The following is an 18,411-nucleotide window of genomic DNA, read 5'->3' as shown; positions in this document are numbered from 1 at the left end:
TTCGTTCTAGAAGCTGACAGTCAAATGAGACGGAGAAGCTGTCGGGTGGGAGCAGAGCAGTGAATGGGTGTAGCTGATCATACTGATCGTAATAACAGGTGAGCCTGATCGGGCCTCCACACTCACTAATCGTAGGCAAACAGCATGGAGCCAGTGGACCTAATTACCTCGTGCAGCAGGAAAGGCTGTTTTTGAAACAATGTCGGACTTATCAAGCACAGATTTCTCGCTCTTATCAGTGACAAAGGAATAGGAAGGGACTCTCAACAAGTTGGCCTGCAGTGGCAGAAACGTGGCAGTCCCATGCGTGTAAGGAAACTTAACAAACAGGCTTCCATATCCTAAAAAATGTGACCTCGGCTTTCCCTGGAAAGTCCGGCTTCGTATTGGATTTTACAACTGTGAGCATTTTTTTAAACCGAGTGACGATTCGAGTGACACGTTTGATCCTGGTATGAGGAACAAATCCCTCTGAGCTGCTGTCAGGAAGAAGAAATCAAACATGCAGAGCTCCCACTGTCCACGAGCAAACAACCAAAAGCTGATTTATTTAAGCAGCAATATGTTAAGTTAAGTGTCATTTATATGAATTAAGTGAGTAGCCCACAGGTAGCACGCCAAACAAAGTAGGTCCCAGGTGACAGATGATTACTGCTGCGAATAATGATTTCGATGTAATGAAGTAAGATTTGTTTGAACTTCTTCCAGGTCAAAGGCGCACATTTATCAGGTGTCAGGCAGCAGCATGACTCAGCCAATTAGAGCCGAGGAGCAGAAGTTTCCATATTAATTACACCATTACAGATCTGTCCAACTCAATTTTATACAGTTGCTCTATTACAGAAACCGGCTTTAGCTTTGCTAATGACTGAAGTGACGCCTGGTATCGCTCCGAGTGTCAGATGGTAACAGTGCAGGTTGAACGCTGTCTCGGGTCCAACGACAGAGGTTTGGGTTTTTACCAGGCAGCAACAGTAGCAGTCCTCACTACGAGGTCATAATTTCAAACACATGATGTCACTGCTTTTAGCCAGCTTCAGTCTACTGTACAGTATTAAATCATCTTACAGTACAGCAGCGCGTGTAAGTGATCGGCTCAAGTTTCATGGCAAAGCGCTGACAGATGTGTCACATTATAAGGCGTGACACGGCTGCGGCGGGCGGCGCTGCTCTGTCGAGGCCGTCTGACCTCTCGCAGCTGTTGTCTCGTCAGCGCACAGCCGTGCGTCTCTCTTCTAAGAGGCGACGTGTTGGCAGCTTTCAGAGCGGACCTGTCTGCTGTGACCTCTCTGTACTGTAGGTCTGAAACAGCAGCACAAGTTTTATTCCCCGGCAGGAAACACATCAGCCGGCTGTGAGGAGCCGTGTTGGACCCTCGGTGCTGTTCACCAGCAGCCCGAGTGTTCCTGTCTTACTTCAAGTTTTCTCCTCCACCTGTATGGTTGTGGTTTTCCACACTGAGCTTCAACAACAATCCTTATCATCCGGTGCTGCTCTTCAGCTCGTGGGCTACACGCTCGGCGTTTTTAAACCACCGCAGCAAAGCATTTCTCTGAGTGTTCCCACACGGAGTTAACGATCTCTTTCTTTCTTTAGGTTTGTATCTTTATTGGAGAGACGCTGCTTTTCCTCAACTGGGCCATAACAGCAGACATCTTAATGGTAAGTATTGAGAAACCAGTACTTCTCCTCTGGGTCACTGGAAGTTCCAGCGACAAACTTTACCAATGGGGTCGTCAGATTAGATGCAGGTTTGGAAATGTGCGAGCGGCCGACAGTTCGGGCGGGGCTGATAATTGCTGCCTCGACTGAGGCTGAGTCATTCCCGCTGGTGAAAACAAACACAGGGGAGGTTTTTCTCTGATGTGTGTTTTAGTGTCTAAAAGTTCAAACCAGCCAAATGAAATTGGGTTTCCGCTGAGCTGGGTGAACGAAGCAGCGCCTGGGTTTGTGTTGGTGGTGACTGTGTGGAGACGCACCACTGTGGACAACCCAGGTGTGCCTGGGCTGGGTTTTCCAGTTACTTTGTGCAATCTGCTGCATTTTTCAGCCTTTGTTTCTTTATGTGTTTTTGCAGTTTGTTGTTATACCCACGCGGAGAGCAACAGCTGTCGCGTTCCAGAGCTTCACCTCTCATCTCCTGGGCGATGCAGGAAGTCCGTACCTGATAGGCCTGGTAAGACTCTCCCAACACAACACTGTGTGATGATCCGGGTGTGAAGAGGGAATGTGTTTACGGTTTAACCAGTGTTGTGAGTCTAGACAGTACTGCTGCAACACAAACGATGTTCAGCTCTCGCTTTAAGTAGGACGGTGCAAAGTGGAGCTTTTAGCTCACGTCTCAGGAGAGCTGTGATTTCACCGCTGCTCTTCAGGCTGTCGGTGGCTTTCTCTAGTAAACCTCGTGGCTCCCAGAAGGGGCCTCTGTTACTGTATTCAACTGGTCAGGAGACGAAAATGGCTCTTACCGCCACGCTGGGCCCCTCGAGGTCACAAGCAGCCCCCTGCCCCACATCCCACCCTTCAAACTGCAAGTATACAACCAAAGAACAGCATTTAGGGGCCCGAGTGGAAGTGCTGCTTGCTATTCAGTCAAGTGTGAAACAGGATTCACTTCAGACTGTCGAGTGAAATTCTTCACGTTTCAGCCTGAGATTAAACGATGTTAAATAGTAACTCACAGAGGCACACGGTGTGCGCTCGTGTTCAGCGTACACGGAGCGTGAACAACAGTGATGGCCGTAGAGCGTGTCACAATCTATGCACACGCTTGACTTTATCATAACCGCCTTTGTGTTGTATTGTTGTGCCCTGGCTCACAGCCTGGCTTAGCTACATTAACCAAAGCAGTGGAAGTGTTTGATTAGTGAATCAAACTGGCCCGACAGGCTCACGCAGACGCAGGTGTCTGCAGAGCTGCAGACCGCAGTGCTTTCTTCCCTAAATGAAAATGTTGAAATAGTGTCTAAGCCCGTGTAACAAAAGAAGCAGAAGATGATTTACAACGACTGATCAAAGCCAGCCTTTAAAAAAATACACATTCTGTGGTGATGCAGGTTCAGGGGCTGGCACTGCATTGTGCCTGCACATTCAATAGATCAATTATATTGTACAGATTTGCCACAGAGAGATTTTGCTTTGATAACCGTATGACTCATTCTCAGTCACCTTGATTCTACTCATTTGAAGGCTCCATCGGTGCTCCAATAGTCTAACCACAGAAACAGTTCAGATCAGTCGCAACAGGAAAAATGCAACGTGTTGCCGACAGGGAGGATTTGTCTCTGCTTGAAATCATTGTGCTTTATGTTGGATAAATAAAACAGGTGGAGTCTCACTGATATAATAAAACTTCTCCGTTTTTTTCCTGAATTTTACCAAGTAAAACAGAAAATTAACCAGCAGATTAAATATTAATTGAAATAACAGATTATTTAGACAGGACCATAGCAGCGCGGCTTTGTTGTCTACTTAAACATGCGGACATGAAACTGAGTAGGTGAGAAACAGCATGAGAAGAGGAGCTGGGGTGGAGGCGGGTTGCAAAGCTGCTTGCAGCCGCACAGAAGGTGAGGTTAAAACAGCAGGAAGGAATTTCTGTTTATGAGCAGACAACTGGATATCTGACAGAATATCAGCTGAGCTGTCATGTGATGTGTGCTGGCATTGAGGTCATCAACCTTATGCCTTTTATATAGTCCGATATAAGATTATTACTTAGCGGTCGTTGCCCATGCCCCAAATGTCGGTAAACACACACAGCTCAGTATTGAAGGCACTAAAGCCTACATCCAGGCTTCAGGGGTCACAGTTCACCTCTGGGTGACACAGCCAACCGCCGGCGGTTACTCAGACCTCCACAAACCCAGGACCGCAGCATAGACTGCTCCGAGTGCGTCAGCGCTGTTGTTGTGCAGTGGTTAGACATGGCCCTGTCGCAGCACAGGCTGAGTGCAGGCAGATACGCAGTCGCCCGTGCACTGTCACAAATACTGTGAATGAGCAAAGTGGAGAGTCACAAGAAAAACAGACCAGTGGTTATTGCTTAGCAACCACAGGAGAAAGTGAGCAAGTGAGTCGTCTCGGTTCACAATTAGGTTTTGACGTGTGACGCGGAGATCATGCACAACAAACCACTGCGGCATTTCCAGTACGCCTGCTGCACATGGCAGCGCCCGCAGATATCGGTGCCCGCATGCCGCACAGATACCACTTCCTGTCGTGTAAAAAAACAAAGATTCCTCTCTATCAGCGCGTACACCAAAACGAATCCCCCGAGAAGGACATGATGGACTCCACCTATACTGTAAAGTAGGACACAGCCAGAGGCAGAGTGGGTGGCAGCGGGATGCCGGTGACAATCTCTCAGCAATCTTCCAAGAAATGCTTCCTGGTAATTAGACATGCGGCTGTTCTCCACGTATTTTTAGTCAAGCTGCACTCTGCAAGTTGCAGACAATTGACTGTACCTGACGAAATGGCCTCTGCACCAGCCTCTCACACACACACACACACACACGCGCGCACACACACACACTTGGTCATTTTCTGTAATGGCTCCTTATTAAGCATGCACGTGGCTGCACATAGGAGCACATACTGCACGCGTGCAGTCCTCCTGTCAGCATTTCTCAAGCTCTCCCTGCAGAAGACCTGGCTTTTGCTGACATAACAAGAAATGCCTGTGCTTTAGTGACCTATTGTTGCCCACGGATTCGACAGCCCACAGTCTGCTGAAAGCTAGCAGCACCAGCCTCCTCTCCGTCACGACTGTCAGAGCAGCGATCTCTGGGAGGCAGAGATGGTCACTTCACTCCCACCGCTCTCCAGCTGTTGTTTTTCTCGACACTGCGCACGACAGACTGAATGCTGGTGTTGCTGAAGATGAAGATGAGCTATCAGCTGTGAAATCCTGCCTATTTTAGGACAAAAACAAGGCGTCTTACATCATGTGTCGGTTTTGCAGTGATGAAATGTGCAGAACTCACGCTGAGCAGTGAGCAGCTTGTAGTGTGTCAGAGCATTAGGAGATATATAAAGATAAGGTTTTGAATGAGTACAATCTTTCCTTTTGTTGTGTTTGTGGTCATGTGTCATTGTGTATGTGCGTCTGGCCTGATTGCAGATCTCGGACGCCCTTCAGCAGAAGTACACTACATCAGCACTGTGGCGGTTCCTGAGTTTGGGCTATGCCCTCATGCTTTGTCCCTTCATCATCGTCCTGGGGGGCATGTTTTTCCTGGCCACCGCGCTCTATTTCCTGGATGACAAAGATAAAGCCGAGGCCCAGTAAGTGACTCGGACTGTTTTTGAATAACTCATCATTATTTCATGTATTATTGAGTCATTCATTCTTCATGTAAGACCTCCACAAGTTCAAAACAAATCATCTTAGTTGCGAGAGGTTGAGGAGGTGTCAGCAATCCTTGTATTATTTATTGTCAGCAGAGTGCAGAAACATTGGGTTGAGATTTTTTATTTATGCTTGAGTTTGAGGCAAGCCAGGCACACGGCGCCTGAGCGATGCCAAGAGTGGTGCCAACCCGGAGGACCCAGAAAGGCCCCGAGCCAGCAGAAAGTCCCAGTCAGCTGAAAATGCTCCAGAGCTGTTGTAGCCATCAATTTGTTCTCACTAAGACTTTTACCAGCCTATCCTGCTCATACGTTCATATTTTCCCTCCTTCAAACCCAAGCAGGTCATAGCCTTAAAAGGCAAAAACACACTCGTCCTTCTTCGGTCTTCTTATTTCCTCCTGACTACTTTTTTCCTGTTTTTTTATCACGTCGGCTTACTCCCCTGGTGCCAGCGTTCTAAGAAATGACTTCCTTCCTGCTGAAGATGACGGGTGTTTTTAGACAGGATGGCAGTCTGAAGTCTGAAGTCTGTCTTCGCCCAATCGACTTAGTCACGCGTTGTTTCCCAGTGTTTTCCAAACCCCGTTCGAGCTTTTTTTGTCCAGCTTGGTCAAAATAATCACCAGAGGAGCGTTTTAGTGTCGTTGCCATATTTGTAGTCCAAGCTGCCGTTCACGCTGTCGATGTTTCCTCTGTGAAATGTTAATATACGGTTTTAAAGAGCTCTTTTTAAAGACATACATCACTGCTGTGGCTACGAAGCCACGCTGCGCTTCTGGTGGGTTTACTCGAAGAAGAAAAAGAGTCACACTCTTGCCATTGTGCCAGTAATAGATACGAGGCTGTGGCCAAACATGCAACCACATTATTGCAGATTGCAAATGTTCACTCAAACTATGTCCAACCACAAGCCCTTAACTTTCACGTGACACTGTTTAGGTCTAATGCTGCAGCATGTGCAGAGCTACACACTACACAGACTGGAGGCGTGTCCTCATACAAATACTTCACATGGTGTATGGAAGTTAGCATTAAGGTCACTTGGACTCAACGCCAGTACAGCTTTAAGTCTCCCTGCATAAAAGACTAAAAGAAAAAATGTTTAATCAGTATGTAATAAATCCTTATGCTGCAGTAATACGTGTGAGTATACAGACGTTACACAGACACTGTGGTAGGAAGAACACCATCCACACCCACAGCCTGCTCCTGTGGAAAGCTGAAGCATAAATAAATGACTGTGAATCCACTCGATACAACAGCAAACGCAGCGTTCATACCTGCGCGCTACACAGCAGATTTGTGCGAAATATCCCATCAGACTGAAACAGCAACTCTTATGTAACAAACAGCAAACGGCACCTCGGGGACCGAGAAAGCTCACAACACGCACAACTTTGTCGAACGAGGGTTGTTCCACGACTCGGCTATTTATAGATCCCATTCACACTATAAAGCCCCAATTTATACACAGCGCTCTGCACCCCCGTCCTCCTCCTCTGAGTGTGTCCTCAGACACTCTGAGCTATTTATAAAAAGCTGAACAAGTAACTCGGGAGAGTGCGGCTGTCTAATTTCTGCCTTAAACATTGCTTCATTATTTCTAGGTTGGTAGCTTTTGGCTGCAGGGTTGCCATTAATAGCTCCAGTTCATTGCACACACACACCCTTCTCGCACACATTTATCCAGTCCACATCTACACTCGCTGATGTGTGACAGCAGATCTGTCTCAGCCGCCATGACTGTGAGCTTTGATCGAGCGTGGGTTCAAGCAGGCAGGCGGTACGCTGCAGCTCGGTGAGAACAGGATGTGGACATGATGGAAGTTAGGATGAAAACGTGAAGAAAAACTGAGGATTCATAAACATACAGTGAATTGTGTGTGTTTTTAGCGAGATGCTAAAATGATTCTTCTTTCTTCAGGTGTAACCAGGCAACACAGCCCCCGTCTTCAGTCAAGGTATGACCAGGTAAATTGCCTTTTATCCTAAAGACACTTTCAGCAGTAGTAGTAGTGACAGTCTCAGCTCACTGACGTTTACAGAGCTCCCGTCTCAGTACCTGGCAGCGCTTTTCATTGGGAGACACCTAAAAACAAGGATGAATGACACGTTAACCTGAGGCCACGCAGAGCTTTACAGCAGTGCAGGTGATAAACACGAATCCATTCGGCGTCTACTCGGGCGTTCAGGCGTTCTTTGAATTGTGGTTATTTGACCAACTACTTGGCATCTTATCAGGACCTGAGGTGCCTTTCCTATTTCCTGCCTTTATCACTCGCTCACACATGGTGCAAACCTCCCTAATTATTAACTCAGCAGAAAAGCACACAATAACTGGCAGCAAACCAGCAGACTCTGCACAATGGGGGGGGGGCACAAGAATAAACTTTGACTCCCTGATTAGGAAGACAAGAAAATCTGCCGCGACTTATTTGTAAAGGTTATCATGTACAGCTGAAAGGCCGGGCTTTTACTCTGTTCTTTGGAGCCCTGGCTGGGTTTAATTGACCTCTAAATATTTATCAAACTGGTTTATGTACACGAAACGGAAAAAACTGCCAATTGATGCTTGTAATTTTGGCTTTTTTTCACTACCCGCCATTAATAATCTGTCTGTGTGAGCCAAGGTCCCGTCTGCTGGTGTAACCAGGATAGACAAACGAGAAAACAAAGGGGCGTTGGAGTTTTGACCGGATGGACAGAGTTCAGGTCAGGAAACAGTGTGATCATGGGCCAAAGTTGCAGCTGCCTGTAGTATTTGAGAGCAACGGTCGATTAGATGGAAAATTTGTCTGAGAGTGCGACTTCACACAGACGGTAGAAAGAATGATCTACCTGAGAAAACCTGATTATCTGTATGTAGGAAAAGTTGTCCTCTGCTCATCCTGCACATTTTCCGAAATAAACATAGAAATTAAAATTCAAAGATTACAACCGACGAGACGCTACGCTGGTGGCACCGCTCAGTTCAGGTTTGCTCGTATAACACCAAGTCAGAAAAGTGTAAAAGCCTCCTTTGACGACAACAGAAACTGTGCAAACAACAGTGTAAATATTCGCCTTGAGAATAAGAATGTTTTCAACAGTTAACACTGAAAGCTGCACCACCGTACGGCATAGCATCACTCACAGCAACCAAATGTTTACTGTGATGGATTACCTATTACAGGTGAGAGCTTGGGAAGCAGATTTGCATGGAGCACTGATGGATGGGAGCCTTGAAGGCAGAAAATCAATCTCAAAATTTGCAGAATGCTTCAGAATATATTCTGCAGAAACATAGGGGCATACAATTTGTATTTAATGGGCTGCAAAATATCGAAACACCAGTGCTGTCCTGTAGGTCCTGCAGCGTCATTCCCATTGGCAGGGTGAGATTAGCGTGCATAGCTAATGACAGGTGACACGAAAGGCTCCGCCGCCGTGCATATTGTGTTTCGGTGCTCTCGGCCTGAGGGCCTCATCACTTCTCTGTCACACGCAGCAACCAAAGCATTTCGTTCCTGCTGTCAAACGGTGCTAATTATAGAGAACAGTGATTACAGCTGCATGAGGTCAGAGTTGAGTCTGCCTGTGACATTTCTGCAGTACAACCACATCGTTCCAGGTAATTGATTCTCAACAGATTTGATGTGCAGGGTAATCCAGTCAATGGCAGGTAGCATTTCCTCCCTTGGGTCTGATTCAAGATCAATACAGAAAACAGATTACCTGCTCAGCGATGACACGTGTTCACGCTCACTTTGACCGCTGTGTACAGCCGTCAAATAGAAACAGGCCGACAAATAGAAACAGGGCAACAAATAGAAACAGGGCGACAAATAGAAACAGGCCGACAAATAGAAACAGGCCGTCAAATAGAAACAGGGCAACAAATAGAAACAGGCCGACAAATAGAAACAGGGCGACAAATAGAAACAGGCCGACAAATAGAAACAGGGCGACAAATAGAAACAGGGCGACAAATAGAAACAGGCCGACAAATAGAAACAGGCCGTCAAATAGAAACAGGCCGACAAATAGAAACAGGCCGACAAATAGAAACAGGGCGACAAATAGAAACAGGGCAACAAATAGAAACAGGCCGTCAAATAGAAACAGGCCGACAAATAGAAACAGGCCGACAAATAGAAACAGGCCGACAAATAGAAACAGGGCAACAAACAGAAACAGGGCGACAAATAGAAACAGGGCAACAAATAGAAACAGGCCGACAAATAGAAACAGGCGTTCAAATAGAAACAGGGCGACAAATAGAAACAGAGCGACAAATAGAAACAGGGCGACAAATAGAAACAGGCGTTCAAATAGAAACAGGGCAACAAATAGAAACAGGCCGTCAAATAGGAACAGGCCGTCAAATAGAAACAGGCCGTCAAATAGAAACAGGGCAACAAATAGAAACAGGCCGACAAATAGAAACAGGCCGACAAATAGAAACAGGGCGACAAACAGAAACAGGGCGACAAATAGAAACAGGGCGACAAATAGAAACAGGCCGTCAAATAGAAACAGGGCGACAAATAGAAACAGGGCGACAAATAGAAACAGGCCGACAAATAGAAACAGGGCGACAAATAGAAACAGGGCGACAAATAGAAACAGGGCGACAAATAGAAACAGGGCAACAAATAGAAACAGGGCGACAAATAGAAACAGGGCAACAAATAGAAACAGGGCGACAAATAGAAACAGGGCAACAAATAGAAACAGGCCGACAAATAGAAACAGGGCAACAAACAGAAACAGGGCGACAAATAGAAACAGGGCGACAAATAGAAACAGGCCGTCAAATAGAAACAGGGCGACAAACAGAAACAGGGCGACAAATAGAAACAGGGCGACAAATAGAAACAGGGCGACAAATAGAAACAGGGCGACAAACAGAAACAGGGTGACAAATAGAAACAGGCCGACAAATAGAAACAGGCCGACAAATAGAAACAGGCCGACAAATAGAAACAGGCCGACAAACAGAAACAGGGCGACAAACAGAAACAGGGTGACAAACAGAAACAGGGCGACAAATAGAAACAGGGCGACAAATAGAAACAGGCCGACAAATAGAAACAGGCCGACAAATAGAAACAGGGCGACAAATAGGAAATTATAAAGCGCTGGAAAAGTTTAGGGAAAATATTTTAATTTGAAAAGTGTCTGAATCCATCAAGAAGTGGAAGCTGGTGTGAGGAGAGAAAAGACACTTCTGCTGAATAAATGAGGATGAAGGGAGGCAGTAATCGCTTAAGCTGTTATACATCGCGAGCTATTAATCTCCGGCGAAGCAATCCCAGACGGAGATGAGATACACCAAGATCCAATTAACTTCATGTGCAAGAGGAACTGGCCTCTGCTGACCAGGTTTCCTCCACCCCGCCGCACAATACCTCGAGGACGTCCCCGAGCCGGGGGCCGTCAAAAGATCGCCGTGTGATCTGACAGCGGACCTTCACGCTCATTTATTCAGTAACTGCAACTCTCCTGAAATTTAAATCATGAGGCAAAACTCTGACTTAATCACTGCTGTCCAAACTTTAACTGTTACAACTGTTTATACAGCTGCAGGCACAAACTTTCCTTCTTCCTCCTCTTATCATTCAACAAAGGCTCAGAGTCCTCAGTCAGCAGAGCTCGCTGGGGTCACCGTGCCGCAACCGCAGACCGCACACACACATGCATATACACACACACACACATGCATATGAACACACACACATGCATATGCACACACGGGAAGTATAGAGGCAGGCTGTGGTGGGACTCGTATAGCTTTTATTGCATTGCTCCTGTTTCATGACATTGTGAATGCCGTGTCTTCTTTATTGTCTTTGGCCTTCAGTCTGGTTTCGTCGCTCCTCCATCACATCTGCAGCCGTGTCAGCCGACATGTTTTTGCTTCCAAAAACTGCTGCATGTTGGTTTGATTAGTCTTTGTTTGCTTGCCAAATCACTCAGTCCTCCACTTTGCTGCAGAAGCCAGCACAGTAATTGTTTAGCTGCGAGGAGGCAGGCCAGTCCCACAATATCAAAGCATTCACAACTCTAATTATCTCTCCATCACACTAGCGTTTGGGTATTTTAATTTCAAGTCTGTCTCATAAACAATTCAGAGTTTACAGCAACAACTGGAACTAACAGTTGAAAAATGCTTCATCCCAGAGAGGGCTGGATCTGCATATGCAAAACAAAAATCCCTTAATCCTCTTGTTTATGCTAATTACCCCGGCTGCTCTCAGTGTGTGTGTCTACATGTGCACTATATACACCTGTGTGTGTTTCACTGAGAGACGCTCAGAAACTCACTCTGCTGAGCTCTCTCACAATAATCCCATTGTAGCAGCAGCATTAGCACGTGCACTGGAGCGACCAGGGCAACGTAAATGACCACAACAAGCAGCGGGACACTCTGCCATCCCTCACTCATCCAATCTGAAGGGATCACAAGTGTGGCACCGTGAAAGCTTAAAGGTCTAATCTCCAGCTGGTGTGAAGTCCCCCCTCTGGTGCCACGCCTTCTCCATTCGCTTTGTTTGTGTTTGTATCAGCAGCTAGAAGTTAGATTGGCTTGTCACACCGGCCTCTTCGTTCAATCACTTCCTCATTTAATCGCCTCGTGTTATGACCGTGTTTTACCCTCAACAAACCCCTCCCTCATTAGTCTTTGCGTATGCCGATGGCATGTTTGCCATAGAAACCGAGGCACCATCAACATCGAATATACGGCTGCATCTGGAGAAGCAGCGGCCGCGTGTTGCTGTGGCTTATAGCTTGCAGACTGGGGAGGATCTGCGTTAGACAAAGCGTAAAGCGCTGTCAGACCATCTCTCCCTTCTGCTACACCCAATATACACACAAAAGATCAAGAGCACTGGGATTACAACCAAAACCGTGAGAACATGGCCGCAGGACGCTATTCCGATGCTTCAGGACTGTTTCCACTGCACAGACTGGGATGTATTCAAGGTGCAGGACACTGACAATCGTGTCGCATTGGACAGTTACACCTCCACTGTCTTGGACTACATCTGTTTCTGTGTGGACAATGTAACAACTTGGAAACGATTCCGTGTGTTCCCTAATAATCCACCCTGGATGACACACGGAGTTCAACAACTTATTCGAACAAGGAACAACGCTTTCAAATCCGGGGACCAGGAGGCATACAGTGCTGCCAGGGCCAACCTGAGAAGAGGCATCAAGACTGCCAAGCAGCAGCACAGGAGGCGTATCGAGGCCAGGTTTGAGAACAACACAAACCCAAGGCAGGTCTGGGAGGGCATCAGGGCTATCACGGACTACAAAAGAAGAACACCATCACCCTCAGCCGACAGTTCTACTCTGGCTGAGGATCTAAATCTCTTTTATGCCCGTTTTGACAGGGAGAACACCGACCCTGTCCTGTCCCCTCTCCCCTCAACCGACCCTGCTCCGGTCCTGAGCACTCATGAGCTGAGGCGTGTGTTCCGGAGCATTAACACCAGGAAGGCGGCCGGGCCGGATGGAGTGCTGGGCCGGGTGCTAAAAGACTGTGCTGCGGACCTGGCAGACGTCTTCACCTCTATATATAACACCTCGTTGTCCTGTTCACTGGTACCATCCTGTTTCAAAGCAGCAACCATCGTTCCCATCCCAAAACAGTCAAATGTCACATGTCTGAACGATTTCAGACCTGTGGCACTCACCCCCATTCCCGCCAAATGCCTGGAGAGACTGGTCATTAAACACATCAGAGCTGCTTTTCCACCATCCCTGGACTCGCACCAGTTTGCATACAGGGAGAACCGGTCAACCGAGGATGCGATCGCCACAGTGCTGCACACATTACTGAAGCACTTGGAACACAGGAACACCTATGCACGGCTCCTCTTTGTAGACTACAGCTCGGCTTTTAATACCATCCGGCCATACAAACTCCGTCCCAAACTCCACCAACTGGGACTTAACTCCTCTCTGTGCAACTGGATTGTGGACTTCCTCACTAACCGTAGACAGAGTGTCAGAGTGGGTAAGAACACCTCTTCCACCCTTGTGGTCAACACCGGTGCCCCTCAGGGGTGTGTTCTGAGCCCTCTGCTATACACTCTCTTCACCCATGACTGTATTTCCTCCTGCGCGTCCAATCTCATTGTTAAGTTTGCAGATGACACCACAGTGCTCGGACTTATATCCAACAATGATGAGACAAACTATAGGACAGAGGTGCAACAACTAGAGTCATGGTGCCACGACAATAACTTGGTCTTAAACACCAAAAAGACCAAGGAGATCATTGTAGATTTCTGGAAGAGGGGTCATAACAACCATCTGCCTCTCTTCATTGGCAGTGAGGCGGTGGAGAGGGTGAGCAGTTTTAAATTCTTGGGGGTAACTGTGACCGAGGACCTGTCCTGGGGCAACCATATCACCTCAGTTGCACGGAAGGCCCAACAGCGCCTCTACTACCTGAGGAGACTGCGGAGCGCACACATTCCCAGATCTCTGATGTTGAACTTCTACAACTGTGCCATCAGCAGCGTTCTGACGTATGGATTTCTAGTGTGGTTCCCCAGCTGCACCAAGGCCGATCAGCAAGCACTCCAGCGGGTGGTGAAAGAAGCTGGCAGAATTATTGGAACAAGTCTGCCAGAGATCAGTAATATCTTCCCCACTCGCTGTCTGAGGAGGGTGCACAGTATCTTGCGGGACCAACATCACCCTGCGCGCCACCTTTTCCATCTGCTGCCCTCAGGGAGAAGGTACAGGTCTATACAGGCCAGAACATCCAGACTGGCCAACAGCCTGTATCCACAGGCTGTGAGGCTCCTGAACTCTCTGCCCCCCTCTCACGGACAATAACCATATCCAACTTCTTAATAGCAATGAACTGGTCTGCATTGGTGCATCATATCTTTATTCTCTTCCCCCTCCTGCCCCCCCCCCCCCTCTTTCTTAAATAGATAACTATCATATCTGATATCATATCTCACAGTACAATAATATTGAATGGGTTGCATTGTTGTATTTTGTCATGTTTCTCAGGTCTTTGTCTGAATTTCTACGAACATTATTGCTAAGGATTGTCTTATTGCATTGGAGTCACACTGGGTTAAATATGTACACTTGGGTTTTAAGGGGTATTTATTATTTTCTTCTTTTTTTTGGGTTGTATGGAAGCCCCAAACGCAATTTCATTGTTCTTGACAATGACAATAAATAAATAAATACTAAATACTAAAATACTAAATACTATTTAGGTCATAGGCTGGTCCTGGTGTGAAGGGTCGCACCAGATGGCCCGGGAGCTTTCGACCTCAGCGTTAATTACAGGAGAATTCCCCGTGGTGCGGCCAGGCTCTAACTGCAGCTTTTTCTCTCTTCCTCTCAGGTGACGAGCAAATGAGGAGCTACCTGAATGCACAACCAAACCTGACAAAGGATGACTAGACGGCGATAAAAGAAAGGCTTCTTTATGCTCCCAGTCATCCTCCCCAAGATCATCATCATCCTCCTCCTCTTGGCTCCTGCTGCTCTCTGTTTTTTTACAGCCTCGCTGAGGTGACTGGAAAGAGGGAGCGTCTTGCCCCTCCTTCTAAACCACAGCCCGGTGAGAAGGTGCTCAACCCACCCTCCACTTGGATCGTGTCCTCCTCGCCTCTGTGAGGATCCTCTGAACTTTTGCAGGCCAAGACCGCCGTAAGCCCTCCTGATGCTAAACTACTGAATGCTGACCACGAACCTGCCCTGTCTGTCTGCCTGTCTGTCTCTTATCGGCTGTCGATCTGCAACAAGTGCCATCGCATCATTACATTCCTTCGGATTTGCACTGACCGCCAACAGCCCTCATCACTAGCTATGTTTACATGCATTCGACTAAGCCACGCATGCTCTGCTGAAGCTAAAGCAGCTGCAGGAAAACGCAGCAGCGGTGCAGGCGTTGTTTATCTCTTTAAACAAGTGACTGATGTCGCATTACTCATCACAGTCTCGCCACAGTAACAGCAGAAACAGCAAATTCAGTGTTTACACCATAAATCCAGTATTTTCACAGTGAAAGTTTTGCCGTGCATGTAAACAAGCTAGAGCCAAAAATGTGTTGCTTTGGGAAAGGTCAGTGAACGAGCCTTAAAGTCGGAGCTTTCACACCTGCAGATGTTTCTTTGAGCCCCGCGTGCGTTTCCACTTGGATGAGAACTCGTTATGTTCGGATTGTTTGTGTCGTTTTCTGTTTATGTCGGATTTGAAGCTGGAGGTTACTGCCTATGATTGTTTCCTAACCGTGATGATGCAGTCTGGGCAATTTAAAGTGGACACTGGATATGTATAGTTTATATAATTTATATTTATAATTTATTCTATTCATGCTTTTTCCAAAAGTCAATGTCATGCTAGTCTTTTGACTGTTTATGTACACGAGAAGCAATACTAAGAACATTTAGAAGAAACCAACCTTTTTGTTCCACACTGCCTTATCAGTGAGCTCGGCTTCCCTTTAAAGAGGTCGCTCTCTGATGGTTGGTTTTGAATTTCTGGACACACCACCCACCCACACAGGGACCGAGTCGCTCTTAATGGTGGATCGCAGTCCAATCATCAGCGGTTACAATAGCAGGCATTGTGAAAAGAGGCCCTTCCTCTCCAACTGCAGATATCCCATTGCATCAGTTTATTAGCGAGGGGAATCAAAATCCCAGACAGGAACAGGAAACGCGAGCTCGTATCGTTGCAAACTGATGAATGAGGAATCCCCCTAAAGAGCTGAAAGAGCTTCATTTCTGCCTGCCGTTTCCATGGGTACACATCTCTCGCGAAGAAAACAAAACAACAATTGTCAGTGAGGGAAGCTATAGCATGTAGCTTGCACATAACACAAGCGATGGTGAAGGGTGAAAGTGATTATTGTGAAACCTCAGAGCCACTAATGGGATCCCAGGTTTTAAGGGGGAAAGATGCACTTTGCAGACCTGGAAGGAACCACAGAAGGCAGAGGATGCACTGACCGTAGCTGAGGAACAAAAGGAGACTCCGAGGTTGTTCTTGTAGCATTGATGTGTGAGCATGACTCACTGGCTGTGTGGGGGTGCTGTGTGGGCTGTGTCCTTGCTGCCAGATCATTAGCTTTAGCTTCTTCCTCCAACTGCGTGGAGCTCTCTGAATGTGATTCTGTCCCACCCGATGTGTTTACACCACCTCCATCTTCTTAACGAACTAAGCTTCTTACCTTCCATTTATTGATCTTCTTTTCCTTTGTAATGTTATCAGAGGACTTTTTGAATACCTACAGTAGAGATATATATATAAAGCTATACCATGCAGCGATTTTAATATATTGTAAATGATGGCTTGGATGCAATGTATTTATTTGTTTGTTACATATTGAAGAATATTCTATAAAGGGAAATTTAAGGCTGCAGTATAATAGACTGAGCCATGTGTCACTGGGTTGGAAACCTTTTCCTGTCATACTGAAACAACACACGCCCCTTTTGCATTAGCTGGATTACGATTGGACGTGTCCCACGTGTAGACACAGAAATAAATGCAACGGGTTGTTTTTAAGACACATTAGTCTCATTGTAAGGATGCAATTTATATTAAGCTCATTTATGTGTTTTTATTTGTAGATTCAAAACCATTTTTGCACATTTAATGATCAGGGATTTCTTTGAGCCACCGCCTCGCACCATCGACGGCCCGGCCTCTCGGCGCTGGCGTGTCGTCGTCTGTCATCCGTAGGAACTTCCGCTCTGATCAGACGAGCCATGGATCGAGTTTCACGTTGCCAAAGTTCAGTTGATTTAGCACCAGTCCGTCCTTTTATCTGTCGTAAATGTATGTTAACAATCACTGAAGTGATGTCTCGAGGAAATGCTTCTTGTCATACAAGAGTCTGTACAAATAAACTCACGTTGAGCAGAAGAGAAAAAAAACAAAAAACAGAAGTTATTTTTATTTTTAGAGGACGTCAGTACACGTGTCCGAGAAGTCAAAGGGTATTCTTTTAGAGCTGGAATGTGATGCTCCCGTGGGTGGATGATGGAAAAATGTACAGGTCTGTAAATCAAATAAACCTATTCACACACACGTCTGTGCGTCTCTGTGTGTCTGTAACGCCACGGCCATGTGTGTTCACGGCGTTTGCTTCGTCTCGCTGTGTGAATCTGAGGACAGCTCGCACTGCGGCAGCGCCTCGACTGATATTTAGAGGCTGCGCGTAAACTAGAGCAAGAATCTGTGTGTGTTTAAATAGTGCTTTAATGTTCGGTGCAAGGATCGGTTCTGGCTGGAGTTGCAGATATTAATCTGTAACGTAGTTTGTTTGTAACTTTAATACAAGGATTCAAATATTTTAGGAGGAAAAATCTTTATTAAAAAGACAAGTGAGTGTTTAGTTATTAAGGCTTCAGTTTTGTGCTGCTTGGCAAAATGTTAATAGTGTTGGTGTCACAGAAATGGAGGAAACCCTGTGAGACTCGCTGTCAATCTGTTTAACCTGCAGAACGCGCGCCGACGTGTCTGTTTGCTCATCACTTGCTCATTTCCATGTGTGTCGTATTTGTGGGGAGAGGCTGCTGGAGCGCAGACACCAGACTTTAACTGCATTCTGCTGCAACAAATCAACCTGACAGACGGACCCGGGGCTTACAGTAGTACACAAACTCAATGCCAAAGAAATTGTGAGGAATGTAAATTTAAAGAAAAGTGTGGATTGATTTGAAAATCTCTCAAACCCGGATTTTATCCCCAGTAGATCCCACAAACCACGTCAAAGGTTTGAATGGAGAAAATCAACATTTTAAGAAAGAAGATCATTTTGAATTTGAAAGTTGGTCCGGGGAGATGTTTACTGCTGCGTAGCGTCCCCTCTTCTTTTAACCACAGCCTGCAAACATCTGGGAGCTGAGGACACCAGCTGCTGGGCTTCAAGGACAGTAATGCTGATTCCTCCACGGTGATGTGGGATTAAAGCTGCTCAACCAGGTCTCCTCTCTGGGTTAGCAGGCAGGTCAGCACCACGCTGTTGTGTAGATGGGAGCACATGTTGCTCTAAAACCTGCCTGTACCTTTGAACTGTGT

The 18,411-nt window shown here is 46.6% G+C and overlaps 1 protein-coding gene across 2 annotated transcripts in view; it reads left to right on the top strand.

Moving 5' to 3' along the window:
* spns2 (SPNS lysolipid transporter 2, sphingosine-1-phosphate) overlaps positions 1-17,418 on the top strand; it is a 60,789-nt gene extending 43,371 nt beyond the window's left edge. The window contains exons 9-13 of one of the 2 annotated variants that reach the window (XM_004561674.5): positions 1,597-1,662; positions 2,078-2,176; positions 5,126-5,289; positions 7,280-7,316; positions 14,723-17,418. In XM_004561674.5, coding sequence (XP_004561731.1) covers positions 1,597-1,662; positions 2,078-2,176; positions 5,126-5,289; positions 7,280-7,316; positions 14,723-14,737 — 381 coding nt within the window. In that variant the 3' untranslated portion in view covers positions 14,738-17,418. Of the gene's footprint in view, positions 1-1,596; positions 1,663-2,077; positions 2,177-5,125; positions 5,290-7,279; positions 7,327-14,722 lie in introns of both variants that reach the window. The other variant, XM_004561675.5, reaches the window with a different exon arrangement.
* Positions 17,419-18,411: the final 993 nt, after the last annotated feature.

Source organism: Maylandia zebra, linkage group LG10, assembly GCF_041146795.1.
Source record: "Maylandia zebra isolate NMK-2024a linkage group LG10, Mzebra_GT3a, whole genome shotgun sequence".
In the NCBI taxonomy this organism is placed as follows: domain Eukaryota; kingdom Metazoa; phylum Chordata; class Actinopteri; order Cichliformes; family Cichlidae; genus Maylandia; species Maylandia zebra.
The sequence above is the reverse complement of the archived record's forward strand: the minus strand, read 5'-3'. Positions and strand labels throughout refer to the sequence as shown.